At 30.9% G+C, this 19,663-nt stretch overlaps 3 protein-coding genes across 3 annotated transcripts; all 3 read left to right on the plus strand.

Annotated features, from left to right (window-relative positions):
• The first annotated feature begins 8,041 nt into the window (after positions 1-8,041).
• Positions 8,042-10,320, plus strand: LOC145046563 (Sodium Bile acid symporter family). The gene is made up of 7 exons (XM_078994847.1): positions 8,042-8,764; positions 8,845-8,938; positions 9,063-9,096; positions 9,223-9,277; positions 9,450-9,533; positions 9,631-9,918; positions 10,036-10,320. Exons 1-7 carry the CDS (start codon positions 8,210-8,212, stop codon positions 10,198-10,200), a joined length of 1,275 nt encoding a protein of 424 aa, XP_078850973.1. The 5' UTR covers positions 8,042-8,209; the 3' UTR covers positions 10,201-10,320.
• A 1,304-nt stretch (positions 10,321-11,624) lies between these two features.
• LOC145046566 (SH2 domain-containing protein A-like) lies at positions 11,625-15,769 on the plus strand. Its single transcript, XM_078994851.1, has 12 exons — positions 11,625-11,962; positions 12,289-12,480; positions 12,580-12,768; positions 12,861-12,950; positions 13,075-13,152; positions 13,262-13,426; positions 13,515-13,856; positions 14,342-14,625; positions 14,700-14,862; positions 14,962-15,305; positions 15,465-15,542; positions 15,620-15,769. The coding sequence occupies exons 1-12, from the start codon at positions 11,801-11,803 to the stop codon at positions 15,648-15,650; spliced, it is 2,118 nt and encodes a 705-aa protein (XP_078850977.1). The 5' UTR covers positions 11,625-11,800; the 3' UTR covers positions 15,651-15,769.
• An 869-nt stretch (positions 15,770-16,638) lies between these two features.
• On the plus strand, positions 16,639-19,430 carry LOC145046567 (solanesyl diphosphate synthase 2, chloroplastic-like). The gene is made up of 6 exons (XM_078994852.1): positions 16,639-17,366; positions 17,437-17,546; positions 17,721-17,848; positions 17,937-18,040; positions 18,519-18,646; positions 18,740-19,430. Exons 1-6 carry the CDS (start codon positions 17,090-17,092, stop codon positions 19,286-19,288), a joined length of 1,296 nt encoding a protein of 431 aa, XP_078850978.1. The 5' UTR covers positions 16,639-17,089; the 3' UTR covers positions 19,289-19,430.
• Positions 19,431-19,663: the final 233 nt, after the last annotated feature.

Below are 19,663 nucleotides of genomic sequence, written 5' to 3' on the forward strand. Positions count from 1 at the left end.
TGACGATCACAAGCCGTTGACCATTTTTTGATTCTATCTACTCCCGCTACTAAGGTGAGTGCATAGTTACTTTCATCTTACACATAGATATAAAATATTTTATATATTACGTGATATGGGTGCATATTATCTGTATACTTGCTGTCTACGCTGGGTGAGAGATTTTTATACATGTTTTAAATGTTTTAAAATGTATACGTATTTTATCTACAAAATATGTTGGGTAAAACATGGGTAGATGAAGGACGAGGGGTGAAAGCTGAAATAGAGGAATATTAGTGGTATGGACCTAGTGCCCTATATGTGAACATTGGCAGCAATTGACCTAGTACCCTATAGATGAGCACTTGCAACTGCGCCACAACCTGTAGATGTTGTTGATCTACGATAAACATCCTAGCAGTTGCGCTCTAAGGATAATATCAGCAGCTGCGCCTAATAGAGAACATTATAACCTTGACAGTAGCGTCTAAAGGACAATACCGGCAGAAGCGCCTCATATATAATGTCACAACTATGGCAGTTGCGTCTAAGTGATAGAACTAGCAGCTGTGCTTGACAACTGTGTCATTGACAACGATGGACTTTGTACCTATTCCTTAGGAAAAACTTTAGGAATGAATGAACGAGAAATAGCTGATTCTTAGGGTAGATCCTTAAGATTAAAGAAGATAATGGGGATGGGTAATTGGGTTAACTATTTGATGATTAAACATAATAATTATATTATTGTGGGTTGAAAACCCTATGTACTCACCAGGTTTCCCAACCTGACCCACTCAGTTTATTTATATCACATGTGTCGATATGAAGTGACATTACACTGAGAGATTAAAGAGATGTAGATCACTGGTGTAAATAAATGTAAGTTTCGTTTATACTTATGTTCCTGTAGTAACGACGACATCCCAAACGTTTTAAAATGAATAAAATACGTTTCTTCAAAAATGTTTTGATAACGTATTTATCGTATTTTTCTGGGAACAAATTCCGCAACATTTTTATGAAAAGAAGTACTATGATTTTTATAAAGCATAAACAAAATCGGTCTTTTCTGACCGTAAAAATGGGGATGTCACATTTATATACCCCGATCCCCCAAACTTGTTTCCATAATGGCAATTTCAGCCCCTCTTTTCCTTTTTCTTTAAAAATATAATCCAATATTTACCCTTTGAACCCCAACATTATAAATCCATTACAACTTAGGCCCAATATTTACCAAACAGCCCCTTGGCCCCAAAATCTCTTTCAAAAGAAGTCCCAACAATTACCCAATAGCCCCTACCTTCATAATTATTTAAAAATGGGGTCCAGAACTTACACTTTTAATCCACGACTTTTAAAATAATAACATTTAGCTCCCAAAACCACATCCCACTGATTATTATGGATGTTAGAGCTACCAGTCTTTAATAAATTTTATTTATTTATTTATTAAATAAATATGGTGTTACAATTAAGACCTTATTTAGAGGTTAGATCTAAGTGCGGACGTTTTGGTCTTAAGCATTAAGGGCTTAATGAAAGTTTTGATCACCTGGTGGGAACGCTGGCCGTACGTATGTGTATGCTAAACGTGATGCATGAGATCCTCGTCCTTGAGCTTTAAAAAGTTATACTTTGTGCTTTAGTGGGCTTTATGTGGGGCGTACAAGTTGGGTACATGGCGTACGCCAGAGGTCTTCTTTTGGGCCTTGGGTATTTTTGGAGTTTGGGCCATGGTTATTGGATCAAATAAGGGAAGAGTAAAATGGTCTTTTACTCATTGGAAGGATAGGATATAGTTTGGAGCTTGGATTTTGGAAAATGACCTTAATTATTGATTAGGGATATTTTGGATGTGTTCAACATGAGGATTCCAATAGCAGCAACATATGTGTTCGGTTAGCTTAGATTGAGGTGAGTCTCCTCCCAATGTTTGGCGAGTTGAAGATACCAATGTCGGCCAATGAATTATTGTTATTTGTATTCTAGTTGTCTGTATGACTCTTGCATATGTTTTCTGTGTTGTATGCATACCTGGCGAGGCTCAATGTCAGGCGGGGCCTGATGAGTGTTTTGGGCGGGGCCCATCGCATGTTACTGACATATCTGTACCAGGGGGCCCGATGAATACCGGGCGAGGCCTAATGTGGGGCGGGGCTTGATGAATGTCGGGCAGGGGCCGATGTATGTTTGATATGTATGGTATGTAGTATTTTGGGGAAACTCACTAAGCTTTGAGCTTACGGTTTTATGGTTATGGATTCAAGTACTTTCGGTTTGAAAGGGAAGGGTCTAGCCTGATCATAGTGCATTCACCCATGTTTCCGCAACTTTATGATTTTGAGATTGTACCTTGATAATAGTTTTTTTATTATGATATACTTTTGAATGATTGGAAAAGGATAATTGGTGTTTCTGGTTGAATAAAAAGGAATTTTTTTACCTTAAAATTTTCCGGACGTTACACAAAAATATCTTTCTGATAAGGGAAATCCGAATAAAAGTCATTATACTTTGGCTTTATTAACAATAAAATCATCCATAATTATTTAGTTATTTATTTATTTAATTATTATTATTATTATTATTATTATTATTATTATTATTATTGTGTTTTAACCATTGAAACCGATTATTAATTGCAATTGAACCATTGGAACCGACTATCTCTAGGTAACTGCTAACATTAACAAGTTTTGATGGTTAAATTGTAAACACAAAAATATCAAGATTGACTTCTTGTTAATAGGCCAAAACATAGGTACTTTTTTTGTTAATGCATAATAGCTTTTAACTTAAATTCTTATTTTAAGATTAAATTATAATCTATTTTTGCTTACACAAACATTACAATTTGTTTGATTTTTAATATATGATATAAATTAATACAAATTTTTTAATCATAATTCTATTTAATAAAATCCTAAAACCAATAAAAATGTAAAAATATATTGCTATGAAATGCATCAGTCATTTTTTATGATGGAAATAAATCAAAAGTTGATATGAAATACATTCACATACCAAGTAATTGGTTGAAAAGTCTTCATATCAGTGTCAAAATCATAATCAAAAGGAAGATGATATGCAAATGAAAATTTATTGCCTGTTGCATAATAGGTTTTAGACAACTATGAAACCTTGATAACATTGGTAATTGTATGATGTTTGTTGTTTGAATTTTTAAAATCGTAGGCATATTGGTATAGACGTGATATATTGTAATTTATATTCTATATAGATCAAGAATACTTATGGCTGAGTCCTCGCACAAATAGTGCTTGTATGTCATGCAAACATGACTATTTTACATCCTCTCGATCGATCTGTGGATGAATCATATGCATTGTTTTCAACCAAGTATCTCGTATGTAGATGTATATTTTGTATCAAATTTTGATTTAGTTTCATCATCAAAAAGTGATAGATACATTTATTGTATTTTTATAATGGTTACCAATGTCAACAATAGTTTCAGACTTGTCTAAAAACCTATTTATACAACTGACAAAATAAATTTCATCTACAGATCATCTTCCTTTTAATCGTGATTTTGATACACACCAACCTATATGAAATTTTTCATTCAAGTACTTGGTATGTGGATGTATTTCATATAAAATTTTGATTTAGTTCCATCATAAAAAATGATGATATATTTCATAACAATATACTTTTACATTTTAATTGGTTTTTATATTTTATTAAATAGAGTATAAAAAAAATTTGTATTTATTTATTATCATATATTAAAAATCAAACAAATTGTAATGGTTATTTTAGCAAAAATAAATTATAATTTAATCTTAAATATATAAGTGTTGAGGTTAAAAACTATTATGTATTGACAAAAAATACATATATTTTGGCTTATTAACAAAAAAATTACCCTTGAGGTTTTTTATTACAATTTAACAATTGAAACTTATCATTGTTAACGGTTACATGGAAATAACCAGTCCTAATGGTTCAATTGCGATTAATAGCCTAAATTTTATAAATGGTCAATGTGTTTTGCAAAATATCCTACTTTGAGGACTTTTAAGGAAAACGTCACACCACTGGTCTATGTGGTTTGCATAATTACATGAAAGGTCATCTTGCCGTTAAATATAACTTTTCAGCTGTTAGATTTTAATGAAAAAGACTATTTTACCATTGTACCAGATTTGCAATATACTACAAACCTTTAGGACCATTTGTGTAATTTTGTAAATTTGAAATTTTATATATATATATATATATATATATATATATATATATATATATATATATATATATATATATATATATATATATATATATATATATATGATTTCAACAATTTGATAACTTTTTTTTTTATCTTTTCGACATTATTTTTTTTCTATTTTTATTTTATAATTTTATTTATTTATGGTTTTTTAATGTTTTTATTTATTTTGATTCAAGTAAATAAACTTAAATTTAATAAATCATATAGAAAATCATTTTTTTTAAAGTTTTTCTTATTTCTGAATTGAAGCATTAATGTTTTTATTGTTTTATTTTTTTATTTTTTTTTTATTTTATATTGTTACAGTTTTTTTTTTTTTTTTTTTTTTTTTTACTTGGAAGCTAATATCGTTAGTTTTAATTATCATTACTTCACATTTTGTTTTTCATTTTTTCTATAATGTTAGTTATTTATTATTTTTCTATTGTTTTTATTTATTTTGCTTCATTACTTCAAATTGTAATATACTCTAATATATTAATATATTTTACACTTTTCATCTTTTTTTTTTTTTTTTCTTTTTTCTTCTTTTTTTTGGTTTTTTGTATTTTTTTTTTCAGATTATTTTATTTATTTTTTCATATTATTTTTTGGTTTTTCCTATTTTTTTTCCGTTGTTTCATTTTATTTATTATCAATTTGATAAAAGAAATTTGACCTTTTTCTAAAAGTGTAAAATGTATGAATATATTAAAGTATATTACAATTTTAGTGTTTGAGTTTTTTTGGTTTTCTATTTTTTTAATTATTTTGGTTATTTATGGTTTTTGTAACTTTTTTTTTTTTTTTAATTTTGATTCGAGTAAATTAAAAAATTATGTTTGTTTTCTTTATTTATATTTGTAAATATAACTATTTTATTTACTCAAATCAAAATAAAAAAAAAAGTTATAAAAACCATAAATAACCTAAATTATAAAAAAAAACTCAAACACCAAAATTGTAATATACTTTTATACATTCATATATTTTACATTTTTTGGAAAATGTCCAAAAAAAGTTATCAAATTGATGAAAAATAATACGAAACAACGAAAAAAAATAAAAATAGGAACAGTTAAAAACTAATACGAAAGACTTTAAAAAAAAAAAAAAAACTAAAAAAAGATGAAAATATAAAATGTATTAATATATTAGAGTATATTACAATTTTGCTGTTTGAGTTTTGTTTTTATTTTTCTATTTTTCATTACTTGAATCAAAATAAATAAAAACAATATGAGAACAATAAATAACTAAAATTATATAAAAAAAAAAAACTTGAAAACAAAGTGTGAAGTAATGATAATGATAAATGCAAATATAAAGTTGCTAATAATATTAACTATGGAGCATCCAAGTAAAAAAACATGAACACGACATAAAATTAAAAAAATACAAAATTTCAAATTGGTCCTTGTGGTTTACAAAATATTGCACTTTGAGGACTTCCTAGCAAAAAGTTAAGCGACTCGTCCCTGTGGTTTGTAAAATTACATCAAAGGTCCTCCTGCCGTTAAATCTAACTTTTCACCTCTTAGATTTTAATGAAAAAGACTATTTTACACTTGTACCAATATTACAATACATTACAAACCTCAAGGACCATTCGTGTAATTTCCTAAATTTGAAATTATATATATATATATATATATATATATATATATATATATATATATATATATATATATATATAATTTCAACAATTTGATAATTTTTTTTTATTTATCTTTTTGACATTTTGTTTTCTATTTCTATTATATAATTTTAGTTATTTATAGTTTTTTGTTATATTTTTATTTATTTTGAATCAAGTAAATAAAATTAAATTCGATAAACCATATGGAAATTATTTTTTTCTTTTATTTTTGTCTTATTTGTGAATTAAAGTGTTATTGTTTTTTAGTTTTTTTTCTTTTTAATTTTATGCCGTTACTGTTCATGTTTTTTTATGCTCCATAATTAATATCGTTAACAACTTTTTTGTTTGCATTTATCATTATTATCATTTGACCTTTTGTTTTCTATTTTTGTTATAATTTTAATTATTTATTATTCTTCTATTGTTTTTATTTATTTTGATTCAAGTAATGAAAAATAGAAAAACAAAAAAACAAAAACTCAAACACCAAATTCTAATATACTCTAATATATTAATACATTTTACATTTTCATCTTTTTTTGTTTTTCGTATTTTTTTTTAGTTTCTTAGTATTATTTTTTTTAAAATTTTTTCATATTGTTTTTTAATTATTTCCTATTTTTATTTTTTCGTTGTTTCCTTTTATTTTTCATCAACTTGATAGCTTTTCTTTGACATTTTCCAAAAAGTGTAAAATATATGAATATATTAGAGTATATTACAATTTTGGTGTTTGAGTTTTTTTTATAATCTTGGTTATTTATGGGTTTTATAACTTTTTTTACAAATATAAATAAAGAAAATAAACGCAACTTTTTATTTACACAAATCAAAATAAAAAAAAAAAGTTGAGAAAACCATAAATAACCAAAATTAATAAAAAAAAATGCGAAAAACAAAAAATTATGAAAAGTGTAAATATATTAATATATTAGAGTATTTTACAACTTTGGTGTTTGAGTTTTTGTTTTTTGTTTTTTTTTTTTGTTTTTCTATTTTTCATTACTTGAATCAAAATAAATAAAAACAATAGAAGAATAAATAAATAACTAAATATATATAAAAACAACAAAAGATGAAATAATGATAATGATAAATGCAAACATAAAGTTGTTAACGATATTAACTATGGAACATCAAAGTAAAAATAAATAAATAAATAAAATAAACCGTAACAACATAAAATTTTAAAAAAAAAACATTAACGTTTCATTTCATAATTAAGAAAATAAGGTTTCGATATGGTTTATCGAATTTAAGTTTAGTTACTTGAATCAAAATAAATAAAAACATTAAAAAAACCATAAATAACTAAAATTATAAAATAAAAATAGAAAACAAAATATCAAAAAAATAAAAAAATTTATCAAGTTGTTGAAAATATATATATATATACATATATATATAATTTATATTTATAATTTATATATATACGAAATTTATATTTATATGTATACAAAGTTTCAAATTTATAAAATTACAGAAATGGTCATTGAGGTTTGTAGTGTATTGCAATATTGGTACAAGGGCAAAATAGTCTTTTCCATTAAAATCTAACGACAAGAAGACCTTTTATGTAATTTTACAAATCACATGGAGCAGTCGCATGACTTTTTGCTAGGAAGTCCTCAAAGTGTGATATTCTGTAAACCATAGGGATCAATTGTGAAATTTTATCTTAAAAAAAACATTAGCGTTTCAACTCATAAATAAGAAAAATGAAAGAAAAAATGATTTGGATATGGTTTATCATATTTAACTTTCTTTACTTGAATAAAAATAAATAAAAACATTAAAAAACCATAAATAACTAACATTATAAAATGTAAATAGAAAAATAAAATGTAAAAAAATAAAAAAAAAGTATCATATTGTTGCAATTATATATACATATCTATAAAATTTATATATATACAAAATTTCAAATTTACAAAATTACACAAATGATCGTTGAGTTTGTAGTATATTATAAATTCGGTAAAAGCATAAAATAATATTTTTCATTAAAATCTAACAGTTAAATAGTTAAGATTTAACGGCAGGCAAACTAAAAACACTAATGGTGTAACGTTTTCTTAAAAATCCTCAAGGTATTTTGCAAACAACACAACCCAATTATTATGAAATTTTGTAAATTAATATAACCAAATCACAGATATCCGACTTGCACACTCCTAGACCAGGCACCTATCTCTCACTTTGTCGTCAATCCACTTCTTTTGTGTTTCAACTTTCAAGGCTTTATTCGGTATTTCGGTATATACCCGCGAAACGTCGATTTGTTCTCAGATCCGAGTTGCACACTCAAAAGTCAAACATTCGCCATCAGTGGCAAAGAAGATACTATGCAAGCTTCTTTACTCTCATCTGATCATGGAATTCCTTTCTGCAAATCCGAAGGGGTTCTTTGCTCACAGAGGATCCCTTTCAAACCCCATTCACCAAGGAATCTCAAGCACAAACACACTCTCACCTCCTGCACTCGGCTCTCTGCAACACTCGATTCACCTTGCAAAACAAATGTGATCTCACCGCCGACCACTCTAACATCGCGCAGCCGAAGCAGTACTGGACGTTTTCTACCTCCAATTCTCTGCAGCAATTCGTCGAACAGTTTGAGTGCAAACGACGATATTGTTCATAGCAGTGGTAGGAGTTTTAGGGGTTGGGTGGAGGTGGTAGGAGAGACAATATCCACTTTGTTTCCGATATGGGTGGCATTAGGTTGCTTTTTAGGTCTTATGAGGCCGAATTCATACGATTGGGTCCAACCTAAATGGACCATGATGGGTATCACTTTCACTATGCTTGGGATGGGGATGACACTCACATTTGATGATCTTAAAGGGGCTTTCGCCATGCCTAAAGAGCTGCTCACGGGTTTCTTTCTACAGTACTCGGTTAGTTCTCGCAAACAATGTAAGCAGTGTACATAGTTCAAGATTCTGAAACTGAATTTGAAATGGTGTTCTTGTTTCAGGTGATGCCTCTATCAGCATTTTTCATCAGTAAACTGTTAAATTTGCCCTCATATTATGCTGCAGGCTTGATATTGGTTGGCTGCTGCCCTGGGGGTAACTAACTACACTCTTCTACCTCTCTTTCTTTTTCACTTATACTTAACAGATGTACATTCTTGATTCTCCTACATACACTAATCTTGATTCAAATAACCAAAATTTCCATGTTTAATTCTAGGAACTGCAAGTAACATTGTGACCTACATTGCAAGGTATGTAACTATATATATATATATATATATATATATATATATATATATATATATATATATATATATATATATATATATATAGCTGAATCTCCATATTACTTAATGTCACTGACTCGATCTTTTTAGGGGAAATGTTGCTCTATCTGTACTAATGACAGCTGCAAGCACTGTATCTGCTGTGGTAGGTACATAACCATTGATGTTTTAGTAGATATTTACTTACACATATCAATGTACTTTTATTATTATTATTTTTTTCTATTACAACATTGTTATTTTAAAGTCTGTTTCTTTTTAAGGCATAGTAGTTTGAAAAATCAACCCAATTTTTTAATGAGATTTTGTATTGTCAGGTTATGACTCCATTCCTGACAGCCCATTTAGCTGGACAATATGTTGCAGTAGATGCAATTGGACTCCTTATTTCCACCCTCCAGGTCAGACTTGTTTTAAATCAAGAAACCTGTTTTAAATATTCATCAAATACATAAAAATGAATAAAGAATTAAAAAATATATATATTTTGTTGTAAAGGTAGTGTTGGTTCCTGTGTTGGTGGGTGCGTTTATGAACCAATACTTTAAAAGGGTAGTGAAATTAGTGTCTCCATTGATGCCACCGATAGCTGTAGCAACTGTAGCTGTACTTTGTGGGAATGCAATTGCTCAAAGCTCGTCTGCAATCCGTATGTCTGGTCAACAAGTGGTTCTTGCTGCTCTTCTTCTTCATGTCTCTGGATTCTTTTTTGGTTATCTTCTTTCACAATCTCTTGGAGTTGATGTCTCTTCTTCAAGAACAATATCCATTGAGGTTGGCATGCAGGTATAAGTTATAAGTTACTCTAACTTTAGACTTTTTTTTTTAAAAAAAAAAAGTCAAATGGAATGTTGTTTTAGCTTCAAGATTGATAAAAACTGAATCTTGTTTGTGTTGTTTTAGAATTCGGTGCTTGGTGTGGTTCTTGCTACACAACATTTTGGGAATCCTTTGACTGCAGTGCCATGTGCTGTTTCTAGTGTTTGTCATTCGATCCTTGGGAGTGCATTAGCGGGAATATGGAGAAAGATTCCACCTGAAACTCAGGAAGTGAAAAGTGAACCCTAATTCAGGATTTTGTTGTGTTTTTTTAATTTTTTAAAGCTTCTTGTTATGTATTTTGTGGGAGAAGATTACTACTATTTTGTTTGATATGGCATTTAAATTTTAAAAGGGAAGATTGGCTTATGTTTTCTTTATTTGATGGGGTTTGATGTTTTTAGGTTTGTAGAGTTGCTTTTTGTGAGGTTGATGTTTCGAGATTAATGTTTTAATAGTATGTGATTTTTGTATTTCGTGTAGTTTCATCTTTAAAAAAATATAGTACTTTTTGTAAAAAAGGAAATGAATTTGTATGTTTCACGTTGTTCATGGCATGCCATTGGAAATGATTTATGTACCTTTTTATATAAATAATGAATTGAACAGGTGTGTTTCGGTTGGGTTTGTCTCAAATTATAAATGATTTTGGAAAATAGATGGATTGTGAGATTCATTTGTGATAAACTGATGCTTAACATGAGCGAACATTTTATTTGTTTGATAAAAAGTGGTCGAGAACAAAAGCGCAATGAAGGAAAGGATGTATATGAACTATGAAAGGAAGATGATTTGCAAGTGTAATTGTATTTCTATCTTAGTCGCACATTGGTGAGCAACCCATATAGAAAGGGGAGTGCCCATTATAAATTAATAGGCTTCCCAAGAGCAAAATTATTGGCCTTTGCCTTTGTTTCGTGCTAAATTTTCTTGCAAAATATTAGGACTACGAAATTCTTCAAAGAATTTTGGGTGAGTATTTTTTGGTATTGATAAAAATTAACCATGAAAGTGTTTGCTTTTGTCACCATTTGGTCATTGAATATTAAATTGTGCTAATTTAAACATTAAAGTCCCAAATTTGTTACCATTTAGCCACTGGATAAGTTTTAGCCAATTTCTTATTGCAACTTGCCACGTCGCACTAATAGGGTGCCCTAAGTGTTATAAATTAAATGAACCGTCGTCTTCATCAGTATAAACATATTTCATCACTATAACTCTTTATGTTTTGGTTCAAAATCCTGATCATTTGCTCACTTCTTCTTCTATTGTATTCAAAATTTTAGACAGTAATTGTCGATTTTTTCAATTTTACACTAGTCAAAGTTTTTATATTTCTTTTCCGCCTACATCAAGACATTGTATCTTTTACATTTTTTCAAATGCCTCCAAACTAAAGAGCAAAATATGACTTAAGAAGAAAAAGCGTTTGCCCATTGCTTTGAATCTTATAAGTAATCTATTGTTTTATTGGCATTCCATTAAACCAACGAAAAAATGAATAAACCTAGTTGATATAAAATAAATAGTCATGACACTAAAATAGACATTTTCTTAACCAAGGGACTAAAATTGTTATTAGTTAAAATTTCATGGACTATTTTTTGTAGTTAACTGTAATATAAAAATTGACTTGAGCTTTGACGTCAAAATATGCTTTAGGTGCTAAATTTTCTACCCATTTTCAAGAACCACCGGACACCCTAACCAACCGTTAAACAGCAGCAGTCAAGAATCAAACAACCCCTCAAGACCCTCTTCACTCGTATTCTTGTTCTAAGAAACGACGGAAGAACAGCGAAATTCTGGCTCTTTCTCAGTTTCTTTCGTGGAAGAATCAGCGAAAATGGGCAGTAATGTGGTTGAAGATGGTGGTTACTCTTCGCTAAAAGACTTGAAATTGGAAATCATCACAAACGAGAGCGATCTCGATGGCACTTTTTCTCTTTGCTTTTGGCTGTATCTACCTGCTGATTCATCCCCTTTTCCTTCTACCCTTCTTCGCCAGGTCTGTTTAGTTTTACTTCGATTAAATCCGATTTGTGTTTCCTACAAAAAAAACACCATTTTCGTCACGGATTTTCATATTATTCGTGGTTTCAAATGTAGAGATGATAAATGTTCCTTTTCTAATGTGATTCTATTAACAAAACCCGTCTGTTCATAAAGATTTTGTGTTTTGTTTGTTGTAACCGCTGGTACATGGGTTTTGTTCGTTTAAGAATGAGCACTGATTCTTCAAGAACAAAACACTTCTGCAAATTTATATTTATTGGGATCATTTGATTCTTACAACATTTGTGTATTAACAGGTGTCTTTTTTCGATTTTGCAGCATCATTCTGATACAACTAGCTCTACCCCGTTTCTTTCATTGAATGCAAATAAAGAAATCGTGCTTTACCCTATTCTTTCTGTACCAAAAGACACATCAATTCCTGAAGATGTAGCTATAGAAACAGAAATTCCCACTGCAAGAACCAAGATTGATGTCCCTCTAAACAAATGGATTCACATTGGATGTGAGGTATACTTTAAGCACATTTTGAAAATTCTTATTAAATTGTGATATTCTTGTGCTCCTATCTTTAATGATTTGAGCTCTATGATTCTTTGGATCAAACAGGTTTCTACTGATACTATACGACTTTACATTAATGGTGAGATTGTTGGTGAGAATCATGTAGCTTACACTTCTGATAGCTCAAAAAAAGTTTCTTTACTTGGTGCTAACAAAGATGACTCAATTGAGGGTTATCTCTATGGTGTGGAAATCTTGCCTATTACATCTTCTATTAAAGATCACTTTGTTAAGGTGCATCCTTGATTATTTTTTTCTCACTACTATTGTCAATAATCTTATAGTCCCTTTGTTTTCATACTCATCATTTTTTTCTTTATGTCCAGAACCCTCCTATGCAAATATGTGTTGATAGTTCAAGTGCCACTGATATTGAAGAAGACAATGATGGTGTGTGGACTGTTGTTGGTGGCAAGGTAAGTTTTAATAGATTTATCTTCCCTAATGCTTCTTAATATCCCGTATTTGATTTCTTATTTGTATTAAATAGCTGTGTGTTTCACCATATTTTGGTGTTTAATTGTTACATATGAAATACAGGCTTCTTGCCGAAGGAATTTCTCCTTGGATGTTGTTTTAATGGATGCTTTTGGGCACTTGGTCAACAAAGAAATGGAGGTTTGTAAGGCAAATTGACACTTAGTTTGTGTTTGTTACAAAAATCAAGGCTGTAATAAGGTCAATTATATCATAATAAGGTCAAGCATATTATTTTTTTTATTGACAGGTTGTTGCTACACTTACATATGTGGACAATTATGCACATGTCGAAAAACCAGATGATGCAGAAGCTCCACTGCTGACAAGTTATGATGGAATCGAGTTTGCTTCATGGGACAGACCAAGTACACTAATTAATGGACGTGCTTCATTTAAGCTCAAGATATCTCAGGTTACATTTAAAAATATATATATAAGATAAGAAAATTGTATTTATATTTTTGTCTTTTTTACATGTTCTTTGTTTTCTCTTGTCTCAGCTTTCATCAAAGTGTGATAACAAGTTGTTTTGTATTAAATTCAACATTCCAAAGATGGGAAGATATCCATTTTTTGAAGTGTTTTCGTGTTCTATTCGGTGTATTTCACGTAATCGTACTACACGTCCATCTACTTTGATATGGAAAAGGTCAACCACTGTTATGCATTCGGTCAATGGAACCTTTGGGCCAGATGGAGGATCCATTGAGCCCATGAACAATGTGGTTCATGAGGCAAAACCAAGCCCACCATCAAAACGGATCAAGTTAGGACTAGTAAACCCCTTTGTGCATTTAAAGCCTGATGATTCATTCAATCAAGGATATGAAGAACACCATGAGGTATAAATTCTTCAATCCTATTGATTTTTAGTTCACTAAAAGATTTGATTGTAATCCTGTTAGGCGCGTTTGGTTTGTGGATTCCGGGGGAGTATGACGGAATTGGAATTCATGAATCGTGATTCCATTCCATGACTTGTTTAGTTAGCAAATGAATTGAATTTAATGTTATCACATTCCATTTCCTGCGAATAATTTCAAAGTAAAATGCTCTAATAAGGAATATTTTGATTTTTGAAAATACCATGTTGTAATAAGGAAAAAAACAAAGTACAACGCTATAATAAGGAAAAATAGGAAGCACGTTGCATTTTCCTTTATTATTATTTTTTTTAAATTATTGAATCCCATTCCATTTCCTGCGAACCAAACACGTAATAGATTCCAATTCCTTTAACAGATTCATTCCTTCCAAAAACATTCTGTGAACCACATCCTTACATTTTAAGACATGTTGTAGATCTTAACTTTTTGTTTTGCAACAGGATGATAGATCAAATGGTAGGATTTTGGAAGGTAGAGAAGAAATATACAATTCATCATCAGACACAGATAGTAATAGTAATAGCAATAGTAATAGCAGTGAAGCAACAAACTCATGTAAAAGCAATGGAAGTCCGGTTTCAGACCTAACTGTATTCAAATACTGCCTTGGAACCCTAACCGAAAAATCTCTTCTTCTAAAAGACCTTGCAACTTCCACTTCCCAACAAGATGTTATGGACTTTGCCATGCGGGTTTCACAGTTCTCTGGTTGCCTTCATCATCGGTAATTTGCTTGCATAAAAGTAAAACCAACATTACTTTCCTGTGTTTTTTTATCTTATTGAATTTGGATTCCAGGAATCAAATAAGAAGTTCAAAGAAGATGATAGAGGAAGGAACAAATGTCTGGAATTCGGTATTGCAGAATCACCACCATGTGTCGTGGGATAATATGATTCCGGTCTTAAGAGACCAGTTTATCAAGATTTCTTCATGTCGGAATAGATTCTTGGTGCATCAGGTTACAACTCTCTCCCATTAAAAGGATTCCGATTCCGATTCCGATTCCGATTCCGATTCCGTCCTTGGAATCTATGAATTTGACTCTTTTTTTTTGCAGGACTTTGAGGTGTTGAGAAGAATCGGTGGTTGCCAGGACTCGGTGACTCAAGAAAACTTTGAGAAGTTATGGTGTTGGCTATACCCTGTGGCTTTTGCTTTATCACAAAATGGGCTTAATGAAATGTGGGATTCCAGATGGATTGAAGGACTTGTTACAAAAGAAGAAGCGGAATCTTCACTCCAGGGTCCCACTGGGGGGCTTGTGGACCCCGGCACATTTGTCCTCCGGTTTCCTACATCGAGAAGCTGGCCCCACCCTGATGCTGGGAATCTTATTGTCACTTATGTTGGGGCTGATTTTGCCATACACCATAGACTCCTCTCTCTTGACTTCTTTCACAGGTGTGTAAACTATATACATGAAAAGTATTGGGTTGAATCATAGCTAAATATAATTCCTAATAAGATAAATGTTGAAAGTATGATGCTGGGAATCTTATTGTCAATTACGTTGCTATTTCTTATATATGTTTCTATCTTTTTGGTTTTTTGTATTTGTAGTTCTTGTGGCAATGAAATGTTGGGGAAATCATTGAAAGATATGCTGCTTGAGGAGCGTGAGTTGTCTCGACTAGGAAGGCAAGTTTTTTTTTTTTTTTTTTGTGAAATTGGGTCTAGTATATGTGAACTAATTGTGGGAGTTTTTGAAACTGCAGGATTACAACAAGAAGTGTGCGACTTGTTTGAGATGTATGTAACATGTGTTTCTTAATGAAGATTATTGTTCACTTGTTTTATTAAATTATATTTGAATATAATTATATTTTTAATTAAATTATAATTGAATGTCAAAATTAAGATGGTAAGAGTAGCCAATGGAGAGAGTGAAATAACAAAATTACTTCAGCAGGGATGAAATTTGTAAGTTTCAACATACCATAGGGACTAAAACTGTAGTTTACTTTACCCTATACTTTCTTAAGAAAAGCTAGGATAATTATTAAGTGGTATAAAATTAAAGATGGTTGGTACTTATTGAGATTGTTTCAAATTGTTGTTATGTCATTGTCACAAAGTAGTTAGTCAAATAGGTAAACATGTTACAATTTACCTGATTTTATGAACAACGATATAACTTTAGTGGTTCGACTTCTAAAAAGATGAGGTGCCCAAAAGGAACACATCTATATATTTTCATGACTTTATCCACGCGTCAAATGAAAAACATGAGAAATTGTTATGTTAGATGGTTAAAATATGTATTCTCTTTACAGATAAACCAAAATTTAATAAGATAAAGGCTATTGTACATGATCTAATATATATTGATACGTTTGTGATTTAAACATCTAGAAGTAATACTTATTTTGGAAATATTAACATTGATTGTATTTGTATTAACTGGCCAACGTGTTGTATCAAACACCACCCAAATATAAAACAAATTTAGGTACAATATTGTTGAGCTTTGTCACTTATTTTGTTGAGCTTTTATAAAAAAAAAGGTTGTAATGAAAATAATAATTTTAAAAACAATGCATATATGTTTATGACGTTCATATGATTTCAAATCGTATTGATGGATTAATTTATAAAGTATATAAATTGAAAATATATTTCTTCGAGATATTAATTTTGAATTAAAAAAGAAAAATGGAGAATTAGAAAAATAAGGCATTTCTCCAAGATCACACAACTGATGAACGTTTCTGAATTGGCCACCAACTGCAATGCCACACACACAAATTGAAGTCGTAGATAAGGTGCCCTTTTCTCCCCCTCTCCTCCCAATACCTCTTCATTCATACGACCCTTTGGTCAAATCAAGAAACCGATATATATACACCACTACCTTAATCGCTGTTAATAACCCTCTGCTGTTTTGTACCTTCCAATTAAAGCAAAAGGAAATTTAAAAACCAACATCGTTGTTTAGCATATGTGGACTTTTCGGATCCACTGAAAATCTACTATATCTATTCAAGATTACAGTTCTGTAAGCCTCTAACCTTTCTCTTGGGTCCAACTTCCAACTTGCGTCTTCCTTTCTCTCTCATTTCGCATTGTTCTTCGATATTATGGCTTTTTGCTTGGCGGGTGTTTGCTTATACTCGAATTAGGACAATATCCTAGTTGGGTTTTCGATTTCATTGAAGAAAAATATAATCTTGGGGATATTTAGGAAGATGATGCCGGCGACATGCCATAATCTTGAGTTTGGTCGAACTGCGTTTGTTGATTCCGTTCCTTGTGGGTGTTCTTTCAGTTCTTCATTCGACCGGTTTCCTTCAAGAAATTACGCACGAACGGTGATTAGGACTGTGAATAGGGGCTACTGTGGCGGTGGCGGTGGCGGTGGCGGTGGCGTTGGCGGTGGCCGGAAATTGATATGTTACCGCCGTGATAATAATATCGCAAAGTGTCGAGTGTTTTCAACTGAAGTTCCTGGGACTTTACTAAATGGTATCAATTCATTACAATTTGATTCATTTTGGTGATCTAAATTCTAACATAACATAATGTTTATCAATAGGTGATGTCCCAGGTCCTCCACCAGTTTTAAATGGGAAGAAAGAATCCACCACCGATTTGTTTGAAGCTGTTTCTGATGACCTTCTAACATTGAACAAGAATCTACAATCTGTAAGTCTTTCTTCGTCTCTTACAAGATTTGTGTTATCAATGTTCTACACACTTTCGAGTCAAGTTTCCTAGCTTAATGTACTTGAAGATTGAAGATTGTGATCATGAATTTGAATTAGAATTTCCTTTTAAGTGGTTAATTTTGATGATTCTTGATATTTTTTTGTGTGGTAGATTGTTGGTGCAGAAAACCCGGTTTTAATGTCTGCAGCTGAGCAGATTTTTAGTGCGGGTGGAAAGAGAATGAGACCAGCCTTGGTTTTCTTAGTGTCAAGAGCCACGTTAGCACTTGCAGGTTTAGAGTGAGTAATTTTATTTTGTTTTTAAATCTTTTTCTTTTGATTCCTGAATGATTTTATATAATGTAACGAGTTTGCTTTTGTGAATCAGTGAACTCACGAGAGAACATAGGCGTTTGGCTGAGATCATTGAAATGATTCATACTGCAAGCTTGATACATGATGATGTGTTAGATGAAAGCGACATGAGAAGAGGTACAAACTTGTACTCTTTTTTTTTTTTTTTTTACTTAATGGACTTAATGGGGACACGACTTAATCCAATCAGATATGTACATATTTTTGTTTCTTACTTGACTTGATACAAACTCAAGGCTCTTAATATTTTAAGTGGAACATCGGTGCTCAAACCATCTTACTATCATGATTAAATTTTGTGTTGATTTTAAGTTACCAATCATGCTTTGATTAAATATAATCACTTTTGTTATATAAAATAAATAGTGATTTCTTTAATTTCAACTCTATAACAACTTTTTAAATAAACAATAATTTGTTGGTCATCGTCATTTCTATATAGAAGGGTAAAATGGTCGTTTACTTAGATTCAGACAGTTTATTCGTCCAAAAAGGAGTAGATGATCAAGTCCAAACTTTTTACAAATTTGCCCTCATTCATCATTCCCTTCTATTTCCTCATTTTTTTTTGTATCATTTTTCATTCTGTATGTAGGTAAAGAAACCGTTCATCAGATATATGGTACACGAGTGGCAGTCCTAGCTGGCGATTTCATGTTTGCCCAGTCATCATGGTACCTTGCTAATCTTGAAAATCTGGAGGTCATAAAACTTATTAGCCAGGTATAATCTGATATCAATTTCAACACTTGAAAACATCAAAGAAACAAAAAGAGTAGAAGCTAACATCTTGAGAGCTATTCATTATAAACACAGGTTATTAAAGATTTTGCAAGTGGTGAAATAAAACAGGCATCAAGTTTATTCGATTGTGATGTTAAACTGGATGAATACTTAATCAAAAGCTACTATAAAACCGCATCATTAATCGCTGCTAGCACAAAAGGAGCAGCCATTTTTAGTGGTGTAGCCAATGATGTCAGCGAACAGATGTATCAATATGGGAAGAATCTTGGCCTATCCTTCCAGGTTGTCGATGACATATTGGATTTCACACAGTCAGCAGAGCAATTGGGTAAGCCAGCTGGCAGTGACCTGGCGAAAGGAAATCTTACTGCACCCGTGATTTTTGCTCTTGAAAAGGAGTCAAGGCTGAGGGATATTATTGAGTCAGAGTTCTGTGAAACCGGGTCTCTTGGTGAAGCTATTGAACTTGTGATGAATAGTGGTGGGATTGAAAGGGCAAGGAGTTTAGCAAAACATAAAGCTGACGTGGCAATTCAGTGTCTTCAGTGTCTTCCTCAGAGTGCTTTTCGGATGGCTCTTGAGGGGATGGTTAAGTTTAATCTTGAGCGGATTGACTGAAAATATATTTGATATTTGAAGATGTATAAGGTTATGAAATTATAGGAAATTCATATAAGTGGAAGAAAGGAAATAAAGATTCATGAGTGTTGTTGTATACTTGATTATTATATTCTTTTTAAGATGATCATCATAATTCTAAGTTGTTGTTCTTGGTTTTATAGAAGCAATGTTGTTCCTTTCAAGTTAGATTCAAGTTCTTCTAAAACACAACGTTTCTAATTTACTCTAGAAGAAAACATAATGAAACCACAAAAATTGTTTTTGGATCATATAATAAGTAGCAAAGAGGCTAAATTTATAATTTATTCTAGAAGAAATCAGAAGTTTACGGTTTATAATGTTGTATTTGAATTCATGAGAGGCAAAATAGTC

Source organism: Lactuca saligna, chromosome 5 (genome assembly GCF_052625555.1).
Source record: "Lactuca saligna cultivar CGN05327 chromosome 5, ASM5262555v1, whole genome shotgun sequence".
NCBI lineage: Eukaryota > Viridiplantae > Streptophyta > Magnoliopsida > Asterales > Asteraceae > Lactuca > Lactuca saligna.

Bases quoted from the DNA above. Each gene is read 5' to 3' on its own strand.
- LOC145046567 (XM_078994852.1), top strand. From the start codon at position 17,090: ATGATGCCGGCGACATGCCATAATCTTGAGTTTGGTCGAACTGCGTTT. The intron at 17,367-17,436 runs GTATCAATTCAT...GTTTATCAATAG, and splicing joins TCCTGGGACTTTACTAAATG to GTGATGTCCCAGGTCCTCCA. The intron at 17,849-17,936 runs GTGAGTAATTTT...TTTGTGAATCAG, and splicing joins TTAGCACTTGCAGGTTTAGA to TGAACTCACGAGAGAACATA.
- LOC145046563 (XM_078994847.1), top strand. From the start codon at position 8,210: ATGCAAGCTTCTTTACTCTCATCTGATCATGGAATTCCTTTCTGCAAA. The intron at 8,765-8,844 runs GTTAGTTCTCGC...TTCTTGTTTCAG, and splicing joins GTTTCTTTCTACAGTACTCG to GTGATGCCTCTATCAGCATT. The intron at 9,278-9,449 runs GTAGGTACATAA...TTGTATTGTCAG, and splicing joins CAAGCACTGTATCTGCTGTG to GTTATGACTCCATTCCTGAC.
- LOC145046566 (XM_078994851.1), top strand. From the start codon at position 11,801: ATGGGCAGTAATGTGGTTGAAGATGGTGGTTACTCTTCGCTAAAAGAC. The intron at 12,951-13,074 runs GTAAGTTTTAAT...TATGAAATACAG, and splicing joins GGACTGTTGTTGGTGGCAAG to GCTTCTTGCCGAAGGAATTT. The intron at 15,543-15,619 runs GCAAGTTTTTTT...TTGAAACTGCAG, and splicing joins GAGTTGTCTCGACTAGGAAG to GATTACAACAAGAAGTGTGC.